Raw genomic sequence first — 27,709 nt, 5'->3', positions numbered from 1 at the left:
AAAAAAGGCATCAGTGATGCTGCTGTTCTAGATCCTGTAGGCACTGACCACCGGTGGTGCACCTCTGAGAATTTGGGTACAGAAGTGAGCACGTATAAATGAAGATCCTGCTGTTCTCTCACTGTGAAATTAAATTTAGTGGCATTTCAGTGAAGTTACTTCAGTATCAACTCATGATCAATTTGAAATGGTAGAACTGGACAGTTTGGTTTGCTATATGGCTACATACTGTGCCTCTTCAGGCAGTTGGTATTTCTTTTCTGAACGTTTCCAAGGTGACAGCAGCTCATATATGGAGATTTCTAGCATTTAGGCAGGAAGACATGCCAATAATGGCATCTTAATTTTTGCAGTATGGCTCATATCAGATTACATAAAACAATTTCTCTGCCCATATTCTATGATACAGATCAACATTTGAGGGTAAACAATGCCAAAACATTGACAAGCACCTTACCAATGAGTCATTCCTACAGATGTTACGAGGAAGACTGAGTGGGGCACTGCTGTCACTGCACCCCGCAGCAGGATGGCCAGATGCCACCGGATGAGAGCACAGCACTGAGAGCAACACATCTGCAGTGAGGGAAACATCTCCAGTCCTGGAGCTAGCCCTGGCTTGGGGCAGAGTGGGGAATGTCGTCCCAAGTCTTCTGCGCAGAGGAGAGAAGAAGAGGGCAAAGTGGCCACACTGCACTTCATGAGTGTTAAAAAAATATAAACAGACTTGGGAAGGAAATGGATGTTCTGCAGAACATTTGGAAGCAGTTAAAAACTTCATTTCTGGTCCAGGGCTTTAAGTGAAAGGGACAATAATATTGTGGTTATACTGATATTTAAATACAGACACAGTTGTGCTGGGGCCATGGGACATTGATACAGCACAAAGAATCATTTTTGTCCAACCTCTGAAATAAGCTAAATATTCCCACCATATGATTGCTACCGATATTTCCAAATCTCATTTATAAAAATAGGCATATGTGTGTAATTTATATATCTAGAGACATTTGGCGACGTTGCCACAACAGTCTTTCACGAGCTGTTTATGTGGAATCGTGGGAGAATGAAACTAATTATCCGTGTGGTACATTTTTTTGCCTCTAAAAATTATATATGGCAATATGACATCTTTGCTGGCTGCAAAACCACCTGTCCCTTTTAGAAAATAATCTATTAAGAATATCAGGTAATGCAGTGCAACTGTAAAATTAATTTAAATAATGTTCCTTTGATATGCTCCCAAAGTTGTGAGGTAATAAAGGACTATGAAAACTTGTTATTTAGCACTGAGCATATTTTTTCTGAATCCCACCAAATTATGCTCTCTAATAAATTATTTTACAGCAGCAGTAACAAAAGTATTGAGCACTGTAGTCAGGAAGGAGTTGCACCCGTTACATGTTAAGGAACAAAAAAAAAGCAAACTTGACAGCTTTTGAAACGTGGGTTTCTGATTTTCAATTATAGCAAAATATTATTTCAAAGTTGTGATCTTTACTTATTACTTGAGAAAATGTAAATACTGTAAAAATGCTAATTATCAACATAGCAAAAATAACAATTAATTATTTAATAAATAATAATGGTTTAAATTATATTTGCAAAATTGTGCAGACGTGGGAGGAGCCCACCAACTTTTGATAGACTGACATGGTCCGATGGGATGGAAACACTGACTTGGGTATCACGTTGGTCACCGCCACTGCTTGGCCAGCTCTGCTGTTTCTCCATGAGTACAACAGCAAACGTGGAGGGAAGCTCCAAATTGTCAGATTCTGAAGTGAAAACCTGGCTTTGTTGGACCACCATGCAGTCCTATCGTCTGTCTGAACTCCGTATGCAAGGTCAGACCATACAAATATTTTCTTAAAAGCTAGTGCCTGCAGCCATATGGATGGAGGAGAGGCAGCAATTCAGCACAATGACACAAAGGCTTGAGAAAAATGTGCTATCATGGGCCATCTTTTAAGACTGTTGGACAGTTACAAGCCAGTAGCTAAAGGAAAGCTTCAATTATTTTCAAGAGGATTAGATGAGAAAGATTTGGGGAGCTTATTTATTTTGTTTTGTTTTGATGTTTTAATAGCAATTTTAATTGTTTTTTAATCTCTTGAGCAATTTTAATCTGTCATTGACCGTAAAGAGTTTGGGATATTCTGCTAGAATTGTAGGAAATTAAATATATTGTTGATCGTTATTATTTTATCCTCTCTCTTCCCTTTGGTGAAGAGGAATTACTTATTTTGAGTGGGGGTGTGTGTATATATATATATTTACAAATATATATGAAAATGGCATATTTTGCTTAAGCTTGTATTTGTAGGCAAAATCAATTAAACCCAAGGCTGAGTGATCTAGCATTTGTCCTTCTTCTATATAATACAGATGATATAATTAAGGCCCATTTACATCAAATGTAGTTTACTTATTTGAGAGAAGTTACACATTTATTTTAGGATTTTGTGCGAATGAATCTTAGAACATCTCTTTTTCTGAAATATGGACACAAAGTGGCAGCTAAATCAGTCTTGTGAAAATAACACGACATCTTGTTAAGCCCAGGCACTATCATGGTGGTGCTGGAAGACTCCCCATGTATATTTCTCTCATTCATGCTGACATTATTAATCCAAATTTGTAGTATAAGACCTTGATCATTCAAGATGATTACAGCAAATGGATAAATATCCCTATGCAATGCCCAGTGATATGAATGGGACAGTTAATTTTTCCTGGGATAATCAGAACCTTGATAATATACCTCGGTTATCATGTTATTACACTCCTGAACCCAAACACATTCCCATCACAATTCCATTGAAGATTTTGTGGGCAGTCACTTACTGGTTTTGGCTACGGAGCTGCTGAAAAAGGAGCAAAATGGTAGGTGAAGAAGAAAAAGACCTCACTTAATGATTTCAGAGAAAATATGTACATGATACTCTTCTTTTTTTCCCCAATATCAGAACCACTGACATCAGAGAACTTTTTCACTGAATCAAAGTCGTAAGGAAAGTGTATTTGGTGTGGAAATACAATTATTTTGGTAAGGATCGTTTTAGAGGATCACCATTGTATTTTCACTTGTTTCAATGGTCAAATTCTTAGCAAGGTCTATCCCTTTAGAGCATATGCTGCCATGGTCTTATACGCACATGCAAATACACACATTCACACGCATGGCTACGTACCATACATATACCAACTCTCATTCTAAATGTTCAAATTGCCTCCGCTGATTTTTTTGCTATTTTAACAGATATATCCTAAAGGCATAGAAATCTGTGTTTATATTTTACTAGTAAACCAGATGACAGCTGAAAAGCAATACCAAGGAATTCTCAGAGTAGGTACACGGCTCATTGGAAAGCCATCCTTGAGTCGGAAAAATGTCAACTTGAAATACCCTGAAAGGCGTAAATCTGCTCTGTTAGAGAGGCAAAATCATCCTGTTCTCTGTTTCATCCCGTAAATTCCATTAAAGATCTTGTGTTTTCCCTCCTTCACCACCACCAGTTTTCATCTGACAATCCAAGAACTAAATTCAGGTCTTTTCCTCCTTAGCACGCACTAGGTGCAGGCACGACCACTGGAATGTGCAGAGAAAGGAAGAGATCAGAAAGAAAATGAAAGCCCACATCAGTCTTAGACATTTATGATGTACATTTCTATATGTGTGGATGTACTTTTGTGCATGTATTGACTACATCTGCACACAGCCTGTGTACAGATCTGTACATTTAATCTCCTTCATTCAATCTGTACATTTATTCTCCTGAATGCACTCTCTTATTCCCCTCATCCATCAGCCCTTTGTTGCCATTTAAAATATTGGTACTAATTAGTAAGAATAAAACCGACCACAGGAAAAGATAAAGCACTTTACCCCAGGCACATCCTTTAAGTATCTGCACATCCACTTTTCCTTTACAATTTCTTTAAAATGTCTCCTCCGCGGCGCTCCCTTCGTGGGCTGCTTCTAAAATTGCCGTTGTGGATTGAGCGGCAGCAAAAGGCAGAGGAGGAGGAGGAGGAGGAGAGAAGAGGAAGGCGCGGACACGGAGGAGAAAAGCCAGCCTGCCCCGGCGCCCAACTTCCCTGCGCCCACTCCCGCTGCCTGCCTCGGGCCCCTCAGCGACGGCAGACGGCCGGGCACAACTTTGCGAGCTCGGGGGAAGCGGGGAGCCCCTCCGAGCCCCCCGAGGGCGGCGTTGGGGTGCGTGCGAGGGGGGAAAAGGCGGCGCCGAGCCCCCTGCCCGCCGCCTGAGGTGGCTGCGAGCTGAGGTGGCTGAGGTGGCGGGGCTGCGCTGCCGCCCTCCCTCCATTTTCCTGCCGCCCGCCCGGCCGCGCAGGACGCCTCAGGGGGGCCACTTCGCCTCGGGACCAGCCCGGGGAGCTCGGGGGCCGTTTTGGGGCGGCAGGCTGCGGGGAGAGCCGGGCTGCCCCCGGCGGGACGGAGCCGGCAGCAACTTAAGGGAGGATGGCAGCGCTGCCCGGGCTGCCGAGCCGCCGGGAGAGCCGCGGGGTGCCGACGGACAGCCGGGGGAGCTGGGTGCCGTGCGCCGCTGCCTAACGACCGGCGCTAAGATGGAATTTCTCACCTGGCTTTTCCCCGCCTTGGTCCTGCTCTGCACCCAGCAGCACAGGTGCATCAGGTAAGGCAGACCCGCTCCGCGGGCTTAGCGGCGAGGGCTGCCCCGAGGGGGAGCGCGCTCGGCGGGGAGCGGGCACCGCGGGCTCCGGTGCTGCGTCCCCGGCTGCTGCCGGCGGGGGACCCGTGGGTCCTGCCGGATAAGGGACCCCTGCTTCCCGCGGGTGAGGATGCTCCTCTGCCAAGCTGAGGGAACGGAAGGGGTGTTCTCAGCGGGACGCCGCTGGAGGACTTTTCCTGAGGCGCCCACCCGAAGCTGGGGGCGATCCCCGGGTGCGGTGGCTCCGCACACCCCGGAGCAGCCACGGAGGGTGCCCGCTTGAGCACGAAACGCCCGCAGAGCCCAGCAGGAGCGGGGCACTGCCCCCGCAGCCCTGCTTGGGGCTGCCCCAGCGACAAACCCCAAACCGACATCCCTCTGGCAATACCCCACACCGACATCCCTTTGGTGATGGGCTCGGGATGGCTCCTGGACCTGAGATGAGAGGATGGGCCTGGCAAAGATCTTACAGAAAGTTTGAAGAACAGCAGCCATTTCTTTCAATAATAAATTTCAAAGATAAATGTTTGTGATCCTCAGTCACATTTACTCAGGAGGTGTTAGCTAGGCAACCAGCTATGTTCGCTATATATTCTGTACAGATCTGGAGGCTGGATGTGGAGAAAGCTTGCCATGATTATGCAATGAAAACAGAAGGGGGAGTAAAAAAGGACTTGCTGCATGTAAAAACATGCCCACATCATCCAGAGCAGAGGTGGCTGTGATATTAAAGGGGTCTTCCTACTTCTGCTTTATAGACATTGCTAATAACTTCAGAGGAGTAGAAGAGGCAAAGCGATTATCGTAGGAAGACACAACATTGCGGTCACAGTCTTTGGAATTAATTAGTGAGCTCTCTTTCTTCCACTGGAAAGAAAAAAGATCTTGCATTAAAGGAAGTGTCAAGTCAACTGCTCTTATGCAGGACTGGCACAATGACTTATCCTGTGACCTTGAATCTGTTACCCAGGGCCAGATCCTGCCACCTTCATGCTCTGAAGCAATCCAGTGTTAGACTGAAGGCAGAGGAGAAGATACTGATTATGACCAAAGGGCATAGAGATCTTGCCCCTAATTTCAGTGGTCCTGTTTCTCTAACTGCACTTGGGCTAGCACTAACTATTTTGGTTAAAAAGTAGTGTTTGAGTAAAACATAAATTTAAAAAGAGTGTTATGGAACAATCAGTCGTCTCAGCTTCTGCCTTCAAGATCTGTTTCTAGTCACAGAAACTGCCAGGATATGTGCAACCTGCCATTTTTTAGGTAAATTGTCATTGGATTAATTGCCTAGTTACTTGACTTTCTTCCTCCCGGTGCACAATAGTGACAAGTTGTTTGTTAGAAATATATATGCTTATGGCAGAAGGCAAGGAAAGGCAAATTCTAGCTTGTGAAATTCAAACTGCCTGGTTCTTAGTAGTTTTTCAAATATGCCGAAGTGTAAGACATGCAGTGCTCAAAGCAAGCTGCACTGGTCAGTACAACACAGCTTTCTGAAGATTCAGGATTTAGCATGGCTATGGGAGAACATTGTTTAATCCTGTAAAAATTGAGCAAGCTTGCTTGCATGTATACTTTTGATGAGTTAATGAGATGGAACTAAAACAAAACTTTACCCTTGCATCAGTAAAATTACTCACACAGATATGACTCTTGACCTATGAAATAATTCCCCTTCTAAGACCCCAAGAAGCACATTAACTCTTGTTTTTCTTTCTTGGAGTCCTATAATATGACATTTTTGGTAAGAGATGCTTTTACAAAGAGCAGTATTAGTAAAATACTGTGGTTTTAGAATAATGGGCAAAACTACCAATAGCTACATTTGTATTGCTCTGATTTTGCTTTCTAAATGTAATGTGATTCATAGTTATGATGACAGAGGCCATCCAAAACCACTCAATTCTCCGGTCATGAGTTCTACAGCCTGTATATTGACAGGTGTAAGCAAAAACATTTCCAAAAAGAGGAACATTTCAGAGAATTCTGAACTCAGTAGTATGACATAAGATGTCCCAGAGGGAAAGCTACCTATTAAAATAACACTAAGGTTTGGTAGAGGAGAGAAGTGAGGAACATATGCAGCCTGCTTCCTCGTGGCGTTTTTGAGTACCCTTTGAGGGTGCTTAAAAGAGCTGTACTTGACGCAATTTCTCTGTCCTGTGCTATTTGACTGAAGTGAATGAGCCAAATTCAACCTAAGTCAGCACTGTTTACTTATGCCAATATTGTTTTCATGTAAACAGTTCTATAAAAGTAGTACTTTTTGGTCTGCTTTTGGCAATGATTAGTGGCAAGAAATTTGGCACCTATGTGATTGAGAGCTCTTTGGGGCAAAGACCATTTTATCAGCTTGATATGCTGTGGATGTCACAAAACAAAAATGTCAGAATGATTCTCTAATTAAAAGCAGGTGTATCATTTCTATTAAAGATTCTACTATATTAAATGGCTTTTATACATTTGCATAAAATTGTCCTCCTGTACTGTATCTCCCTCAGTCTTTTACTTCTAGTCATGGAAATGGGGGAGCTTTAACACGTGAATATATGCAAAGAGTGGTCTATTTTCTGTAGCTTAAAACTCACCGAGTTTTAGTGCTTTGATGGGGCTTTGATGTTCAAAAGGTTGCCATGAATTTAGCTTAATGCTTTTTCAATTACATTTCAAAATACAGAGCATATTTACAGTGAGCTTCACTTAAGAGTCCGGAATGGCAGATGGGAAGATACACACACTGCCCTGGATAATCCTGGAGCTTGACAGAGGCCAGATTGTTCGCTGACCTTGCTGGATATTCCTTGTGTTTTTCCCAAGAAAAGGTTTTCTTGAGTGGCAGTGACATCTGGGACTTTTGCCCCCAAAAGAGATTATCTCAAAGGAGAGGAAATGTACTCCATCCCAGTCCTCAGTATCAGTCGGACTGGCATTTCCATCTTCCAGGTTAAAAGATTCATACAGCATCTATGTCACCTCCCCAAATAGAATCAGTCAAGCTAGCAGATTTAAAGAAGCAACGGAGATGCAAAAGTCGCTTTCCACATCGTACTGCAGTATATATTTGTCAAAAGGTTAGCACACTCTCCCTACAAGTGTGACCTGAAATCGGTATCTCATTGGCCACCAACTTAGAGATGCTGTTGAGCTTTTGGCACTGCTGCTAGAGCTTTTGGCACTGCTGCGCAAAAATAATATTGCTAATGTTGTATCTTACTCAGCTGCTGTAGTGCACACAGAATATAGAGGTTGCCTCTTTCATTGGTTTAATATAAAGACTTAGCAGATTTTTTTCAGTAATGTTGATAAATATCCAGCAACCATTTTCAAGCAGTGTTCTCGAAGACAGTGAAGACAGGCTAACATCTCACTTGCCTGACAAGCCTCTTCGAGACGTGCTGTCCGAGTTGATCGATGCTTCTCCTCCAGAGCATTCCAGATAAGCAGAATGCCGTGGTCCCACAGCAGCTGGGAGAAAGGTGTCAGCTTGAATAGAAATGATTCTAGGATACACCTGCTTTTGATTCTAGAACCGACAATACTGAGCTCTAAAGGAGACGGATTTCTTTGCTCTGTCATTTGATCCATTGCTTAGAGTTGCTTTCCTAACCTGTGTCAAGGACAGCTTTGTTAGACAAAGAAGAACTTCATAATTTTCCTAGGTTTATCACTGGTGGTTTCATCTTTCCTTTGTCTACTATGCAAGAGAATTATTTTTTTTTCAGAGTTTAAACAGCAGAAATCAGTTTTCTACTGTTAACAACCAGGTCTGTTGAAGTTCTCAAAATGCTGAAACTCCACAGTTGGATGGATGAAAATATATTCTCTGAAATATCTGCTTGAAATGAGATGGGTACAGAGTGAGAACGTAGATAAAAAAACATCCTTCTCAGCTTCAGATTTGGGAATGATTTCCAGAGAGATATTAGTGCACAGCATATGCTGTGGTTAGGTCACCTAGGCACCCCGCTCTGGCCTGGTGCAAAGTAAAGGTAAGCTTTTGATGAGCTGTTACGCCCCTTGAACTTACCAAATCAATAGCTTAATTTTAGAAATTCATTTTCTTACTAAAACAAGCTCTAGAGCAGCCTACATCAGGAAGCAAACTTGCTAATTCCACTAATGGTAGTTTCCTTTCTTTTAATCTTTACTGCTTACATTACAAAAAGCTAATCCCTTCCAATGAGTATTTTATATGCTGGTCTTGCTTTTTCAGGTAAAACACATGAACAATATTTTAGGCCATTATAATCCCTACTGCTTATCAAGGATTAATGACATTCTTCCACCATCCTTCACGTAACTTGAAAGCACTGGGTGTGATGTACGGAGCGTTGGCTCAGTGGAGTTACCCCAGACTGGTCTGTAAAGTGCCGTGAAGCTGAAGGCCTGCTTTTCAAGTCATCCTTTCTGACCGGATAAAAAAAAAAAAAAAAAAATTATATGTAGAATATTTTTGAGTTTGGTATTTTTCTTCCCCCTCAATAATCTTGAGGGAAAAAAAAAAAAAAGAGGGGAATGGGAAATTTCTGCGATGCTGGAGGACCCGGGATAACTTTAGACCTGAGGAGCACACTTGAGGCTGACACAAGCAGGACTTGGACGCATTTCCACCAGGCTGAATCACACACCCAAGCATACAGCCCCGGCTCCATCACTCCTATGTCTGTTGCTATGCTCTAGTCCCGTATTCATCTTCCTGGAAAAGCCTAATGTTAGCAAAAGCTTTTGTTAACTCGCTGATAGCTGTCTGTAAATGCAACTGTAGGTTATGGTGGTTCCCAGCTTCTCTTTGTGTATTTAGAAGCAATTCAGCCAACACCATGCCAGTGAGAACAGCAGTAACTGAGGAATTTTGTTGCCCATTTGTAGAAATTTAAAAATGAACCAGCAGTATAAACATAAACAATGTTTAATCTAGCCATAAAATTATTTCAGCTGTAATACTTTTAACAACCCCCACTGGTATAAAGTGCATATAGCACTATTAACTTCAGCAGATTTGTTACACTGATGATCTGACCCTAAGGCTTTATTAATAATAGAAACAAGATTCTTTTAATTGTGTCATGGATATTTAAGTAAAACTCCCTCTAGATTGTAATCTGCTTAAAACACATGGCAAGCTCTAGCCCACAGTTTTTAACCCAACTCTGTCATCTGAACTTGCTTTTAGCTCTGTGGCTCTCCATAATGCCATTACAATAGACTACTGGCACAGGATAATTGCTGCACACTGTCAATGCTTTTTCAAACAAAAAAAGATGAGGCTTGAGGCAGTTCTTATGGCATTACTTCTTTTATAGCAAGTGCCTGATTGTAAATTGGTTATCTGGGAATGATTTCTTGATGCGCGCATGTAGAGATACCTAATGTGAAAGGGGAGCGGCAGATTTTTTTTCTATTATTTTTGTCAGCTTGATTACTCATGGCATTCTAATTTTACAACTTGTATCTAGCACTGTCATTGTGTATGGAGCAAGCATAAGCTACATTCTGCCACCCTCACAGCTCAGGCTCGCAAGATAGGCCACCGTACTGCAGCCACCTTTTGACTCGAGTATCGTTTTAAAAACACTTTGAAGAACTTGGCTGCAGTTTTAGCAAGATAAATCAGAAAGCACCATCTTCAACTGAAAAGACGAATAGATTTTTGGCAGATAGATAGTGTATATTCATTCAGGTATATCTGCCTATAAAAGAGGTTTATATATTTTACTGATTAGTAATACCACTATAAATCTATGGCTGAGACTTACATCTTACAAATGAGTACATGTCTAAACAAAATACTTCAAAGATAGTCTCATTCTCTATTCTGCCAAGGTCTTAATTTAAATAATTCTTTGTTTTCTGCTAACTGACAGCCTTAGTATTTCCAGAAATAGGATGGTGGACGTAAAAGAAAATAAAGAATTTCTGATCTGCAGTGGTTGAGGGTCTTGCAGAAGAAAGCCAGAGCTTAGCCCTTGGATCTTGTCAAGTATTATTAAACAGTGATTTTCTTTAAGTAACAACTGACACGTGGAAGACTGAGAGATCAGCACATAGGAAATGGCAGTCGGATAGAAAGAAGTGTTTGATTGGTTGGTGGGATGCAATAAAGAAGGAAAAGTCTTTATCGACATCTATCATAAATCTTCAGAGCCTTTCTTTAAATCAATTACATTATTCCAATTTATATAGCTGAGAATATGGCTCTGAGTCTCCCAAGATCCTTACTCAGAAGAGATAAAGGGAAGTGAGAAATGTCTGGGACTGTCATTTTAGATGAACAAACAGCAATCTGCTTATGGCAAGGCAGCGTTACAAATGTGTTTAATATATATCCCCAATTTCAGCATTTTGCATTGAGCTAATGAAGTTTCACCGTGGAGCCGTGTCCCTATACTTTAAGGTCACTTAGGCTTTGACAACTCTGTTAATGCAGATTTTCAGTGTCTCAGCTGCTCAGGACTTACATTTATACATTGTTATCCCAGAACTCCTCCCTTTTATAATTGATTCCATACACATGGGGCAAGAATTTCATCACCAGGGTGATCAAAGACTTTTCTTTCAGTTCCCTGTGAGAAGAGTTGGTTATTGTAGGATACTCTGCTACCGTGCTAGCAGTGACTGCATGGGCTGAGCTGAATGCCCGGACTGGCATATTTTGGAGAGAAAAAACACGTGCTTTATGTGGGTCAATGTCACATGAACACTCTAAGAAAGTTATGTAAGTACCAAGGCAGAATATATTTATGGTATATTACTCTGCAGTCTTCCGTCAGTGTTTAACAAGCTTCTCTTCTGTTACTAGTGACATACATCTCTCAAATGCCACATTTATTGCTGGCCTCAGTGGAAGATGCTAAAACAGTGCTCAGACAGCTCCGCTATAGTACTTGCATTCAGATACGTGCCTCTCTCGAACCACTAGCAATTTTCCTCTTTGCAAATAGTTGTGGTAGACATTGTCACAGTCCTTCCCTTATCTATTCCTGTCATGTCAATCACAGTGCTGGCAAGAGGGATTATGTGAGCAGGCACAGATCTGCTCCAAAGGAAGTCTGCTAGCTCAGTTTAAACAGTTAATGAAGACAATTTGAGTTTGACTTTGCTTCTAAGAGACTACGGAATAGCTCCTTCTACCAGGAGGGTTGAGGGGCTGGTATGTGACAGGTGCTGGAAAGGCAACACAAAACGGTGCTGGTATCTTCAGAGAGCATCGCTGGGTCAGAAAGAAGCGTATGCCTTGCACCCAAGAGAAGGAGCCTTGTTTCTGGGAGGGGGCCTGTGGCATGCTGCACAGATCTGGCAGCAGCACACCACCTCCCCAGCAAAGCCTACTGACTGCTGGTGGACCACTCGCATCCCAAGAGTGACTGCAGAAGGCTGTGTGCGTTGCAGCATCCTACACTCCTGACCCGAGGACATAAGGCCAAACACCCATGCTGCCTGATGCTGGGTGCCTCCCGGAATGATGGAACCGTCCCTCTGTGCCCAGAGCTCTGGGGCACCTGGGGGAAGGTGGAGTGGGACAGAGACATGTTGGTGTGACAGACAGCTCGCTGCTGCACACTGTGCACATCACATTTGAAGATATACGTCCCTTCTTGTTCTCAGCTGTTCCACAGTGGTGCTAGGAGCTGTCACAGCTGCTGTGTCCTGCTACCCAGGTAGCTGCATTTCAGCATCCACACATGCATTTCATGCAGCATACAAAGTATCTTGCTTTTTCTTATGCTTTCTTTACATTTCTAAACCTTTTTTTTTTTTTAGAAAAAAAAGTGTGTGCTTTTATCTCAGAAAGAGGTGGTGTTCTTGCCTGAAATATGTTTTGATTTAAACAGAAACATCTGAAATGGTCTTCCCATCTGTATACAGTATTGTTCCACTAAACTGCCAGTCATGCTTAGCTGATTACACTGTTGGTGGTCTCTAGAGTAAAAGAGGCAATGTCTTCAATTTTCTGTTATTTTTATGTCTGTAAACAAAGGCAAGTTTTAAAAGTTATTTACTCTCTTTACCTAGAGCTATGACTGACATTGGAGATTACATAGGCTCCAACATCGAAATATCCTGGTTACCCAACCTAGATGATTTGATGAAAGGGTATGCACGGAATTTCAGGCCTGGGATTGGAGGTGAGACATTGAGAATTGTCTTCTATTTCTTGCAATCCTTCTACCCTCCGATGTTTATCAGAACTTCATTTTCCACATGACGAAAAAGTTGCAGTTATCTTGTACTTGGATACTGGAAAAGGTAACAATCAGCAATTTGCCCATTCTGCTGTACAACACAACTAGCAATGCACTCTTCTCGCTGATACAGTTCTTAGACCCCTGATAACTAAGTTGAAATCATTTTGGATTGTATTGTGACAGTAATTTCTGCAATTGCTTGAAGTCATTAAACTAGAGGATGTGATTTCCAGAAGAGATTCCATAAGTTTCAGTAGTTGTGCTTGTATTTCATTTCCCTCATCACTGAAGGGAGGTGTTCTGTTGAAAACTGAGGACACAATCTGCTAAAGATGGGAGTCTCTTGCCCTAATGCAGATTTCATTTGGAAAGTGCAATTTACCATGGAAGACTCTTCAATGAATTCACTCCGTATGAAAGAATTAACATTCTTTGGTCATCTACATATTTAACTTGCTATGATGATGTAAATCATGCCATTCAAACATTTTTTCTCAGGTCCTCCTGTTAACGTTGCTCTTGCAATTGAAGTAGCCAGCATCGACCACATCTCAGAGGTGAACATGGTACGTTATGAGTTAAACTCACCAAGTTGTGAACGTAAGTACTGCAATGGCAGAAAGTGTAGGTGGCTAACTAAATAGAGAGGTAATTGATTGTTTAAATTAAAATGGGCTGAGTATAAAATACTTCTGTGCACAGGGAACAGCTAGGACATGTCTAAACCAATCCAATGATTTTTGACCACCTCCTGAGGCATCATCATGTTTGTTTAGCACCACTTGTTGACTGGGATTTCTCTTCTCGTAGGAATATACCATGACGGTATTTTTGCACCAGAGCTGGCGAGATGAGCGTCTGTCTTACAACCACACCAATGAAACTCTGGGCTTAGACAGCCGGTTTGTGGACAAGCTCTGGCTGCCAGACACTTTCATAGTAAATGCCAAGTCTGCCTGGTTCCATGATGTGACTGTGGAAAACAAACTTATCAGGCTCCAGCCAGATGGGGTCATTTTATACAGCATAAGGTGAGCAAGAGAGGGTGCAAGTGTAGTCGGTCATGTGTTAACTTTTTGAATAGACTTCAAAGCAATCACTCATTTTTCCCACAATAATTCCGTAAAATAACCATTAATTCAAAGCAAAACCAACTTCTGGTCACTCCTATTGAGAGATCCCTTTGCTTTACAAGGATTACGCTGCCAGAAATGTACCCTCAGCAACACTACCAGATTTTCCACTGAGTAACCACTAATCACTTTTCAAAATGAAAAAGAAGCTTCTCATAACTATTCGGGCACCAGGGAAGGATATGCTGAGTGCAAAACAAAGATTCTGTTCTCCACTTTCTCGCTGTTTTCCATGGGAACTATGAGTCTGATTTAGGTTTAGCTTCTCCATCTTAGGAACAGAGAAAGCAGAAGGTCCAGAGCCATCCTTACGGTATTGGTAATGATCTCTGGGACAGTGGAAGGGACCAAATTTGGCTCAGAAAAGTCCTTTTATCAGCACACAGTCTTGACTCTGACATTAGGCAAATCATTTGACTTTTCAGCTCTCTCTCCCCTCCCAATCTTTGGGTTTCCCACATGCTTAGCAAAGAAAATAGCCCTATGAATTTTGAAAATAGTGTGTTGTAATAGTATTATTAAGGTTTTCAGAGTTTTCTATTTAGTCTTTGGGTTCTGAGAAAAAAATAAAGTCGCCAGCTCTATCTGAGTGCAACTAACTGCTGTTCATTTTGCTTGGGACAGGATTACCTCAACGGTGGCCTGTGACATGGACCTTTCCAAGTACCCAATGGATGAGCAAGAATGCATGTTGGATTTGGAGAGCTGTAAGGGCTGAGTACAGTGTTTCATATAACCTACATGTTGCTTAAAGCCTGCATATATGGTACTTAGCTCGCTGGAGTGATTTTAGTCACTGCAATGTAAGGGGCACTTAGGATTTACAAATAAAGGGTAAAAACATGAATCAATTCATTCTCTGTTGGGCATTAGACTGTGGACGTTTCAATGCTGGTTCAGCTCTGTTCTGATTCAAAACTGTAGGATTTAATCCAGTTAAGAACAACCTACAGTCCTGCTGATGATAAATGTCTGGAACTTTGTGCTTGATGTAAAACGTAGAGGAACTGTGACAGTCTTTTCAGTAGCATTACTGAGGTTTCCATCAAATCCAGTGAGAAGAAGTAAAGAAGCCCACAGGCAAAATTTGGTGTGCTATTTTTCCTTTGTGAGAAAATATGGAAAAGAAAGAATTCTGTTTTTAATGAATGAGATTGTGACTAACTCTTGCATAGCCATTTAGTTTGCCTAGGCATTCTTGCATGTTACACCAAAATCAATCAGAATACTGCAGAGATTGGCTTAAATTCATTTACACTCAGAAAGGTGAGTGAAGAATTAATTTATATTTTGTCCAACCTGTATTTTATCTATGATCGGCATGTTATTCCCATGAGCATTAATACTTTTGAATTAAATTCACTTACACAAGCAGGGGCCACCCAATTACTAGCAATGAATTTGGCCTGTTGTGATTTTTATATTGAGTCTGGAAGACTGGGAGTCCTCTGGATCTGGGCTCAGAGGTTCTGGGAGTTCCAGAGATTTGTGAACAGCAATTTCTGACCAGAAGCATGAGCCTTTGATGCAAGTTTCTCTTCTTTTTTAGCACGGACTTTGTTTGCTACACGATTAACCACAATACCATTTTATCCTGTCAAAAATAGCAATCTACAGTTTCACTTATGTAATCACCAAATGCAGAGGCAGCAGACAGTGAAGCAGTGATCAATTCTCTCTCCCTGCAAGTTCTGCAGGGAATTTTGGTGGTGGTTGAATTTTTTAATTGAATTTGAGGATTTGGTTTCAACAAAAAAGTAGAAATAAAGCCTCTTTAAACCACTGAATGGTTTAGTAGCAAGTTGTGCATTAACAAAAACCACAACTAGCAGACATTGATTTCCTATGGATTTGCGTGTTACATAAATCCACTCTTGCATCTCCCACCCTTCTCTCATGTCCCTGGTACCATGCACCTCTCCCTAGCAGTTATTTGCCAGCTGCCACCCATACTAAACTGCAATAATTATAGGTTGATATACACGGCGATTGTCAACCTAGCTTCTGCATCTCAGAATGGACACGGGTCTGTGTTATAATCTTTTCTCTAACTGGATGCACTAATTTGATTTTCTGTTCTCTACACACCATTTCTTACCAAACTTGCAAGAATCTCACATCTTGTATGCAAAGGAGCTTTTTGAGACAGTTGGAATATTTCTCATGACACTGAAGCGCACTGTGCCATACCACATAGTGTTAGTCAGTGTGAATCAACTTGGATTATTCTCCCTATAGGAAAGCTACTCTTGATGGGATCCTGGAAACACTGGGGTTGCCAGGATAGTGAATTATCTAGACTGAATCACAGTATGTTTGCATTGGAACCAATGAAAATCAGTGTAGCAAAGGAACTACACGACTTCCACAATGAGCCTCCTAGGTTCTTAATTTCTTCCCCAAGCTTTGTATTTATTCAACTTTCTTTTGGCAGATGGCTATTCTTCAGAGGACATTGTCTACCACTGGTCAGAAAACCAGGATGAAATCCATGGGCTGGATAAGCTGCAGCTTGCTCAGTTCACAATCACCAATTACCAGTTCACAACAGAAATGATGAACTTCAAATCTGGTAACAGGATCAGTCTTCGATTCAGGGACAGTAGTGAATCTTTTCCTGCATGCGGAAACCTCCTATATGTATAATAGAAAATCCCTCCTCTTCAGTAACTAATTTAAATAATCTGTCAGGTTCCTGATAATTTTTTTTTTTTGCTCATACTTGCAAAAATCGCTAACCTTTTGCTTTCAGGTAGCCACTGTAGCATATTATGTCCTTTAGCTCTATTTGCTTGATAAAATACTGCATGGAATAGCCAGACAGCACTTGACAAAAAACACTTGAGGTATAGCTCACATTTTCCTGACCTAATTTGCAACTTCGGATAAAGAAAAATTTCCATTAGGCCTGATGTTATGAGGCTTATGACGTACAGTCAGATCATTCTAATTCTATCCAGTAGAAGTCAGTGGTGTGTATGCATATCACTGGCTTTATTGCAATGTTTGTAAAAGATTGGAGTCATTTCTTTCCTGCTGATTTTTCATCCTCTTTCATGTATTCAGATCCTCATTTATGCTGCACATCTCCTCTAAGCTCTTTTTTGAGTTTGAAATTAACTTGGCCTTTTAAAAAATCTAAATTTAGTATCTGGAGGACTTTCTACAGCAGATGATAAGACAGTACACATTTTGAAGCAATACTGTTATTCGAGAAGACTCATGATTTTATTTTCAGATCTGGCATTGATATGACCTGAGACAAATCATTTGACCTATTCTTAGCTAACTGTGCTGATGAGAACCGCACTACCTCGTGCAGGGTTTATGAGGACTAATTGGAAAAGATTCATAAAAGCTTTTTGTGATCCCTAGCCAAAATCATTTTGTTTAAGAATGTCGCTCTGCATCATTATAGGAAATGTTATTTTAAATACCAGTTTAACTGCAATTTACACAGTCAAAATCTTTCTTTGTCTGCTCTTTTTATCAGCAGGTCAGTTTCCCAGGCTCAGTCTCCACTTCCACCTTCGGCGAAATCGAGGAGTTTACATCATTCAGTCTTACGTTCCTTCTATCTTACTAGTGGCCATGTCGTGGGTATCCTTCTGGATCAGCCAGTCAGCTGTGCCTGCCAGAGTGTCATTAGGTAAAGCAGATAGTTTGGGGAATTAACAGGGAAGGGTATGCTGAAATTGTAATTATACAATTATGCTTTCTAATATAACTCACTTTCCATTAAGGTGCACTTATGAACGCTGTGTTAAAATTTGCAGAAGGGAGTGTCCTTTACAATATTTCTTTCGTGATTTCTGTCATACTATCAGAGCAGCTGCCTCAGTAAAGAACACAGACATCTAAAGATGGTTAAAAGCAGTAGTGAGTGTAAGGCAGTTGTATGAAATAATTGATTTGAAGGAACTGGAGCTGTGACAAAAGCGTTCCTAGAGCTTGTTAACCCGTTTGTCTGAGTAAGGTTTGCAAGTCCAGATCCAAACGTTTTTGAGAGTTAAATCTTCTTGCTTTGTTTGTCCAGAACTAGAGCAAAAACAAGGATAAGATGTTCAAAGCTGTGTTAGTCATAGAAATCCAGTCTTTACAAGCTCTTTAAATCCCGTTTGGAAAATCAGAAACCACACCATTAAGAGTCTCCTACTGTGAAAAGTATTCCTCAGTTTCAGATTAGTAAATATGCTTATTCAGGTATACTAAAGGAACTTTCTCATACCACACTGCAGGTATAACTACTGTTCTTACTATGACTACGCTGATGGTCAGTGCCCGGTCTTCACTTCCACGAGCATCTGCCATCAAGGCGCTTGATGTTTACTTCTGGATATGCTACGTGTTTGTCTTCGCTGCACTTGTAGAATATGCATTTGCACATTTCAATGCTGACTACATGAAAAAGCAAAAGAACAAGCTCAAGGCAAGAAGGCAGAGTGGAGAGGTCAGTAAGCCAAATACTGTGAAAAGATTTGCAAAAGCAGTGGCTCTGCATTACAACCTTTGTCTTCTTTGCAAGATTTCTTGCTTAACACTTCTGTTATGTTAATATAGCAAGCGGCTAAAAGCAGCTGTTAATTTTCCCATGCAGCATGGTTAGCATTACACTAAATGCAACATATTCTTACATGATTTGTTGCTGTATTTAAGATAGGAAATGGAGAATAAGAGAGAATGAGTAAGAAGAGATGCGAAGTATGTCTTGAGCCAAATTTTTACATCTTATACTTGGAGAATATATTTAGAGCCTTTGATATTTGTCCAGTCCTCAGTGTAAGTTAAGGTGACCTAGAGTTACACCTGTAGGATCGGGCAATATCAATATGACACTATTATACAAGATGGGGAAGAAAAGCCTTTTATCAAAACATATTATTTCGTAGTTTCTTCTGCTAAGGCTCTTTTAGGTCTTCTACAGCAAAATAAAATACCATCAGCAAAACAGAAAAGTACGCTTGTAGTCTTATTACTTCGTTTTAGGAAGCCGTAGCAGATATGACTGATCAACGTTCATTTTCTGTCCCACTTCCACATTCTCTTGGCTTTGACAAGAGCCTGTAAACTGCCTGCTGGCTTTGGCCACACAATGGGATAACTTTCATCTCAAAGTCAGTCAATACGCAGTCAGGAATGCCTCAACATGCTGTCTCAGTGGTGTCTAGCTTGGATGAAATACCTTTGCGTTATAACTTACTGTTACAGGTTCTCCTCTTTCCTTTGCAGGTAAACGTGAAGAATGCCATCGTTCTGTTTTCCCTTTCCATAGCTGGTGTGCACCAGGAACTGGCCATTTCCAACAGGCACCACCGCATTCCCAGAAGTCTGCCCGGATCATACGGCACAATAGAAATAGAAACTGGAGAGACAAAACTGCGGCGAGAAATGAAACTGGATAGAAAGAGTGGTCTGAAGTCCCTCTTTAAGCCCATTGATGCTGATACCATTGACATATACGCCAGAGCAGTGTTTCCTGCAGCCTTTGCAGCAGTCAATGTTATATACTGGGTTGCCTACACAATGTAAAAAAACTATATGAAGAGCTACAAATTGAACAATACCTACACACTGAAAAGTCCTTGCTGAAACTGTATTGTTCCATCTCTTCTCAAACTATTTTCTGATGAGCTTGAGACACTTCTAGTCAAGAAACTCCTACAATCAATTCCTACTAAAAGCAGCAAGAGGAACAATTTGTTACTGATCTGATTTGATACATTAATAACTGTACTCTGCCAAACAGTCCCAGCTCCTTTTGTTTCCTCTCTTGCTGTGAGACAGTTTTTAATATGTATATATTTGCAGCAAACGTTTAAATCTTAAATTACCATGGTTTTCCTCCACCTGAAGAGCTGATAAGTAATGAAGGTTTAGCTTTTCACACTCAGAGCATTTCCTTTTTCTTAATGGAACAGCTAATTCCTCACTTCCACACAAGTGATTTTCTGCATCTTGCTTTCTGGGAGATGGTCCAGGTTTAACACTAGTGGTAAAGTTGGAGATTTTAATCATAAAAATCTCATGATCAAAGTAAAAAGGGAATAGAGGTGAGTGGAGGATTCTTCCTGAATTATTATTTGTCTTGGATACAAGTATTGAAAACGTTTAAATGCTCTTAGTCACAGCATGAAATAAAATATACTACACGGAATTCTACAGAATTGTTGATAATGATTGCATTACATTTCAGATCTAAGCTAATGAAAGTTTAAACACTTAAACAAAGTAACGTTTATTACCGTAATATGCCCCAAAATAGACAAAAGTGGTTTAGAAACACAGGCTTTCTATGTTGGATTGCAGAAAATTTCAAAGGTGCTTGGTAATGAAAGAACTCAGGCTTTGATTTCGGGAAGGACTTGAGAATTTGCTGTTAGTTTCCAGGGACAGTCTGCTGCATGTGCCTCTGAAAATCTCCTTTTTGCATCTGGCCCTAAGTAGCTGAGTAAAGTTCCAAAACGTCATAAATGGCTTCAAGTTACTCAGTCGCTTTGAATATTTTTGCCATTTTTATTCAGAGGCTGACCTAATATACTATGTTAGGCCCCTTCATATTACTTGACAATGAAATTTATGGGTACTCATACATGCTCCTTAATGCAAGACTAGATCAAGTCACCCAACTCATGCAAAGTAACCCTTTGTTCTGTAAATAATTCCAGTGATCTCAGCAAATGAACGCACTATACATAACAAATACAAGCTTCATAATTAACCTCTAAAAAAAAAAAAACACAGTAAATATACTGGGATATGGATTAAAAAAACCAAAATATTTTCAGTATAGGAAACCAATAGAAGACACTTCATAAGGAAAAGGTATTTTTGAGGATTTTGATGCTTTGAAAAAGGTTGTTTCAAATGTAGGGATTGACACAACAGAACACACAAAACTAGAGAGGGAGGGTAGGAAGGAGAAACTAAGGCAGTGGCTGAAAGAAGGGAGCATGGGGAGGTGCAAGATTAAACAAGACAAAAGATGTAGATATGAGAAGAGCTGTGCTGGGCTTTGAAGGTGGGTATCTAGAATGCAGTGGCTGCTGAGCAATAGTTGCAATTGCATCGAGGAGGAAACAAGCGTTTGATCACAGCCCAGTGTGCTCATTCCTCCTGCCTTACATGTATTTGTGACATGTGGTCGGATTTCACATGACCAGAACTGAAAGAGCATTTTAACACAGATTTATAACTTAAAATGAGATTTGTTCAACATCACTGAAGTAAAGAGAATGCTCTGAAAAAAAATTAATGATCCTGAACTGAGCTGTAATAGAAAATATGCTCCCATCGTAAGTCAGGCTTAGGTTCACCGTTAGGATCGTTAGTTTCTGCTATAATGGAAAAACTTTCTGCGAACTGTGTGCTGGAAGGCACAAACTGACATCAAGCTATCATTCTTCCACAAAGTTCTTACCAGTCTAGCTCTGGTCTGAGACACCTGGATTCTGCTCCAAGCTCTGGCCACTGACTTGTTGGGAACCTTACTTAAGTCATTTCACTGCATCATCTGCAGAACTGATATATAACCATACTGAGTTCTTTCCTAAATCTTTGAGTTTTACAGAAGAAAAAAACCTTTCAGGAGACACAGAAACTGTTATCCTCCAACTAGGTAGGTGCATCCCAACAGTACTTGTGTGGTGCTATTTACCATAGTCACTGAGTCTCACATACTGAGTTAAGGTGAGGTATACCCAATTTTCATCTTATCCAGAAAGCTTTAATGAATTAAGGTGATCAGGGTTCTATTCTTCCGTCAGCTTATCATACTTCTATTTTATTTTTTCTGTTCCAGATGTTGAAATGTTAAATTACAGAAATGCACCATTTTGTTTTCTAAGTTCATTTTTGGTCAAGATCCCTTTCTTCCAAAGGAAGTTCAACAGCTGGAGCTGCAACCCCTTCTGTTCTCTTCTCAATCATTCTTACTGGTTTATGATTAAGTAGAGAGTGGGATGCAAACAGCAGAAGTGTGATTTTATAATGGCTTCTCCTTACTAAGCTGTTGCTTTTTCCATGATCATGGGTCAAGTCCTTGACTTATCTTGCCTCCCCTGTCTACACCTCCTTTCCACTGGAACTGAGCTGTTCCAATTTACACCTGACCTATTTGTTTGGTCTCTGAAGCAAAGGAAGCTTAACTGTGCACTTTCATAGGCAAGGCAATGTGATAGGCACGTCTGAAACATCCTACTCAGCACTTTGAACCATATCGCAACAGCATGCTTTAAAAAGGTCATAGTGCTTTACTCTTCTATTATACTTGCATAAATCAGAAATAATCCTTTTTTAATACCAGTAGATAACTACTGCTGTGAATGCAGAGTCTGACCTTTTTGTATCCTGCTAGTTTGTCTAGCTATTAGCTTAATTCATTGCCTTTTGGGGTCAGGAACTACTGCTACAAGTGAGATTGTTGACTAAATCCAGCAGAGGAAATACTTGTAGTAGCTTCCTGAGGAATGAAAATCGTAAGAAAGTAATCCATGATTTTGGGATTGAAGTTATTGAAGAACAGAGAAAAAAGCAGCAACCTGGTCCCTCTAGAGTACGATGGCTGGTTATTTAGAGTAATTAGTGAGAAGGCGGCTGCATATATTATAAAGGCAATGTCTAATCTAATTACTTCAGCAGTAATAGTTTGTAATTGTGCACCTGACATCACTCCTTACCCTGAAGCCAAGTGAGTTAATCACACGGGGTTATTGGACAAAATTAGTTGCTTCTCCATCTGGGAGACAGTCACAGGCTGCGTGCCCTGCTGACTTCTTCAAAAGATATATTCAAAGAATTTTTCTGCAGTTTGATTGCAGATCTTCAAGGTGCACAGCTCGGTTGCGATTGATCAAAGTAAAAGGTGGCAGCAATCGTTCCCTCAAAGAAAACACCACCACCACCACCAGCAACAACAACACCACCACCCCAAAACCAAAGCTAGAATGCTAGGCTGTCACCTAAAAAAAAAATATATATATATCTCAGAATATTTCAGGAAGCCAGAATGTGAGCATACATATGGCAGTTGTGTCCATTCCAGGAATGAGGTGACTCAGAGAGAACAGGTGTTTCAGCTCCCGTTACTGCACTCGCATGAGTAGCACAAGACGAAACACCTCCATTGTGAAGGGTGGCATTTTTAAAAACGTGTTACCAAAACCAGAGATATAAACGTCAGACAAACTCTTCTAAAGGAGGACCTTCAGTATAGGAGTATTCTGTAATGATTGCAGTTTTGCACAAACCTGAAGCTTCTGTACTTTTGGAAGTGTTTTATCTTTTTTGTTTTGTTTTTATTTAAAAGCCATAATGCAGTGTTAACATCCAAAGAGAATACCCTAATCAGTTCTAACTTTATGGTACACTTAACTTAAATCTGACATCAGCTGAAGGCTATCCATGCTTTGAATAGGTTGTACTAATGTCAAGGAGGAAAAAAAAATACATAGAAGGAATTGTTTCTGTGCTGTACCTGAGAGTATTTGTGTTCCTTTCAGCACACTAGAGTACTGCTCTATGGACTGGTGTGTCCGTGACAAAGAAAGTGGGATATGTATTAATGTGATCGTTCTAAATGTGAAGTGTTAATAAAGTGTAGATTATAAGGAAATTGTAGCTTCCATAAGCAGACAAAATAGATGTTCCAACTATTGAACCGAAAGATAAAAGACATTATAAGGAAAATCAAAATAACCTCAGAGATTTCATCCCATAATGAAGCTTTGCCTTTTCAGTGCCCAAGGGTTCATAAAACTCTAATTTGGCCTTGACAACAGAAAAGAAAGTACCATTCTGTATTCATGAGTGCTTTCTGGGGGGCACTTACGCAGACTACTGTATTTATGTTACAAAAAATAGCTGTTGCTGCCTCAAGAGGTTGAAAAGAATCAGAAAGCACAAGATGAAGAGCAAGATGTTGCATGATTTGTTGGAAAGCAATGCTTGCAGTGACAGCACCATTAAAAGGTCAATATACAGATATGTCTATACTGTTTCTGGGCAAAAAGGCAAGCATTTATCCAAGCTAAAGCTCTCACGTCAGTTCTTCTCAGGTTTGCTAATCCAACAGATAATGTACCGAAACCAATTTAACTCAATGAGGCTGCTAGTGTCGGTACAACCAAACACTTAATACGATTGCTGATTTTAAATACTCAGAGTCATTAACCTAAGAAAGCACTTCCCCATTAGGAGGAAAACAGCACCCCCTTTATATTTCTCTCCGCAGCAGAATAGATAGCAAAGCCTATTTTCTTTTTAAAAAAATCTAAAGGAACTCCCCTCATGCCCTCTTTATTACAGTGGCTCAAAACACTTGCCATGGTTGAAAGCTTTTTTGAGGTAATAATAATTCCGTGTCCAGTATATGTTACAAACATATATAGCTCATTCCTCTTGATGAAGACTGAATAAAAATTTGGCAGTGAATGTATCTATGTGGATGGATTTGGTAGCTGAAATGCATGACACCATCTTTCTGCCTTTATAGCTAGTGTCTTAAATGAAATGAATTTGAAGACCTCAGCTCATCGTTACATAATGCATTAGGGATCTGTTCTCTCCTTACACCAGCTTTCCATCGTGCCTATTCCTTCTACTAACTCGTGCACAGCAAAAACAAATCTGAGAAGACAGTCAAGCCCAGTCTGTCAGAAAATATAGCACCAACAGAACTAATCAGCTGTTAATGGAGTTCACTGCTCAGCAAAATGCTGGTTCAAAACAAGTCATCCAAATAGCCCTGATAGCTGAGCTATCTCAGAACTCTTCTGATCATTCTAGATCTAGGACCAACCAATGCGTGGGACGGACTAATTCTGCTGAACCGAAGACCTCTCTAGCCCAGAATCCTATCTCTCTCGCTATAATGTCTGTCATGGACCATGTGCGTCTCCTACTGAGATCAGGAATGCTTGGCACTTACATTGTTCTCTGTGTTCTCAAGTGGGGTAAAGTCAGACACTATGACAAAGCAAAGAAAAATGTTTTTATATTTGTAGGTCTTGAAAAGTATGTCATACTTTGGAAAAGAGTGACAATTTTATTTCTCTTTGACACTAGACATATTAGGCAAGACCACTCTAATCTCTTTATGCATGTATGAAAAACACAAATCCATACAGAATTTTTAAGTCTCAATGTACAAAATTTGTACCTTCCAGATATTATTACCTTAAAGAGATTCAACCCTGCAGTAATTTCATAAATTGACCAGCACATTCCCACACAAACACACACTCTCTTCCCATTTCTTTCTCTTGCACTGCACACTGTGTCACTACGTATATGCAATAAAGACAAAAAGGCAGTTTACAGCATTCTTCAAAAAATCTCCACGCTCCTAAACAAATTCTTCTGAAGATCATAATTTTGGCCCAAACACCTTTAACATAGCCACTGGGTAACGTAAGTTGCTAGCAAGTACAGGCTTGCATTAGTTGCTTACTGGATAAGTAACTGGAAAAAAAGAAGAGCACTGGGAATTACCTTTGCTACCACAAATATCACAAAGCCCTGAATATTCATGCATTGGGTTACTAGATGGGGGTGAAGAGGATGTTTTTCTTTAAACTATAAAAAAAAAGTGGCCAGCTTTAAGGAGGAAACGTGTGGAACAGGCACGGACGTAGCAAGCCAACATATAGGCCATTGAGCTATTCCAGTATTAGAACTACCACAGTCTTTTAAGATTAAATAAAGATTGAGTGATGAGATACAACGTAATCTGTAAAACATCTGGCACCATACTCCATCCAGGCTGCTCTTCCTTTATTGTTACATTTCTTTTACAGTTAGCCAAACACAAAAGATCTATTTCTGTACCTCTTAAACTTACCACATTTTTATAGGCATCTATTTAGGATTATCCTACCCTCATCTTTCCAGGGTGTGTGTGCAACTAATATATATATATATAGATGAGATTCTACATGTAAAAGCCAGGAGGATTCTACATATTGTTTATAAACTACAGTGCATATAGTATTTTACAATTGAACCTATACTTTATAAAGAAGAAACATTTAATATGTTGGCTATGAGTATCTTCAGATTGCACCAGTGGTGTTTTTGTTTATGCTTAGTGAAGGACTCATCAGGCACTTTCAGGATTTGGAGTATTTTGAACTAAGAATGCCTGTGTTTCATTCAAACTCAATGCTAGCTGAGAATAATGAGAATTTAGAGAAGCGTAATTAAGTCCGGTTAAGGGAAAGCAATAAAATTAGGATACTCAAAAATCCAAGGTGAATACTTGACCCCCAGGGTTGTCTTTTTTTGTTTAAAATTTTCACCATTTTCTTCCATCCTCTGAAATGACAGTTACATGTCTTCAGTTGCAGAAACATCAGTTTCCTTTCTTCTCCAGTTTCTTTCACTGTTACCTTTCAGAAGTGGAATCATTGCTTTCTAAAGGATTAGGATCAGGTTATGCAGCAAAAAGGAAGGAGTCTCTATGGTTTCCAGCGTATTGTCTGCTGATGTACATATACAAAAGGAAAATGGGCAAAAAATGTGTTTTCACAGGACGGGTTGCTTAAATATCCTGGAAAAATAAACACAGAAGCATAGAGGTTTGGTTCTGTGTTTTTAAATGTGCGTAGCTTGGGCTACGCATAGAATTCTCCTTTATCCTCTAGGCTAATGTGGTGCCAACAAAAGTAAATTAGCTTCTGGGTACTTCTATCTTCCATAAAAAACACAAATAAAGGACGTGTTGTCTTAAAATAGTCTTGAAACATTATTCATTTTCTCTATATTAACACAGGCTAGAAAACCACTAACATGCAACCCAGCAAGGAAATCAGTAAGGAACTACCATGGTGATTTCTGATGGTATGTAGGATATATGCTTTACTCCAGAGTATGTTAAAACATATTAATGATTTGACTTATATTTTTTTTAATCCAAACACAGAGGCATTTGGCCCATACTTGCTCCCACTGGATCCAATGATTTCAATGCCATTACTTCAATAGAAAAAATAGCTTGTCTCTTTCCTGGGAAAAAGAGAGAAAGTAGGCTGAAGAGAAATCTGCACGTCTGCATATGCTGCTGGTTTGATTTGTCAGAGAAGAAATTCTGTGGAGATGCATTTTCATTCCAGAGTGACACAGAACTGGTTACGCACATTTCACGTATGTTTGAAGATAATAGCTTTCTCTTTCCTTTTATCTGTTGTTTTGTTCATAGTCTGAAATCATCAGTTCTAATCCCTATAAATCTTTAAAACCTTGGAAAGCTGATAGATCCTAAAATATCTGAAGATCTTAAGTCACTAGTTCAAGTAAAAATGGGACAACTGTCTTCTCCTTTTATTAAGGTAAAAGTAGTATTAATTGGCCTATTTTTTTCAATAACTGTCTTTAAGAACTATTTATCATAATTATGTCTAAATTCAAATATTTATGGGAGAGAAAAGGAGACGGATTTTTTTTTTTTGTCAACCCTGTCAGCAACATACAAGTACTTGTGGATGGAGCCATTTAAAAAACAAACAAACAAATTAATTTCAGCAAGGCTAATGTAGAAAAACCCACAGGTCCTGCCACCCAGTCATCGGGTTTAAAACCCTACAACTCTGGGTCTTTGTCTAAATTTATAAGAACTTTGTACATCATCTATGATGAGTCCACACAAAGCAATGACTCTTTAAGAATGTTTAATGGTTGGAACATTCCCAATAGTTTTAGTCAT

The 27,709-nt window shown here is 40.2% G+C and overlaps 2 protein-coding genes across 7 annotated transcripts in view; one reads left to right on the top strand and one right to left on the bottom strand.

Annotated features, from left to right (window-relative positions):
* The window catches only part of CFAP74 (cilia and flagella associated protein 74), a 74,941-nt gene that overhangs the window by 42,818 nt on the left and 4,414 nt on the right, over nt 1-27,709 (bottom strand). The gene's annotated exons all lie outside the window — the stretch shown is intronic.
* GABRD (gamma-aminobutyric acid type A receptor subunit delta) lies at nt 679-20,170 on the top strand. Of its 2 annotated transcripts, none has more exons than XM_083802344.1 (9): nt 679-4,658; nt 12,708-12,820; nt 13,379-13,446; nt 13,691-13,911; nt 14,638-14,720; nt 16,448-16,585; nt 17,510-17,662; nt 18,252-18,463; nt 19,243-20,170. In XM_083802344.1, the coding sequence occupies exons 1-9, from the start codon at nt 4,591-4,593 to the stop codon at nt 19,540-19,542; spliced, it is 1,356 nt and encodes a 451-aa protein (XP_083658470.1). In that variant the 5' UTR covers nt 679-4,590; the 3' UTR covers nt 19,543-20,170. The 2 variants fall into 2 exon arrangements, with proteins under 2 accessions (XP_083658470.1, XP_083658469.1); XM_083802343.1 differs by having other exon boundaries at nt 17,507-17,662.

Source organism: Anser anser, assembly GCF_964211835.1.
Source record: "Anser anser genome assembly, chromosome: 17".
In the NCBI taxonomy this organism is placed as follows: domain Eukaryota; kingdom Metazoa; phylum Chordata; class Aves; order Anseriformes; family Anatidae; genus Anser; species Anser anser.
This window is presented reverse-complemented; position numbering and strand designations above follow the sequence as displayed.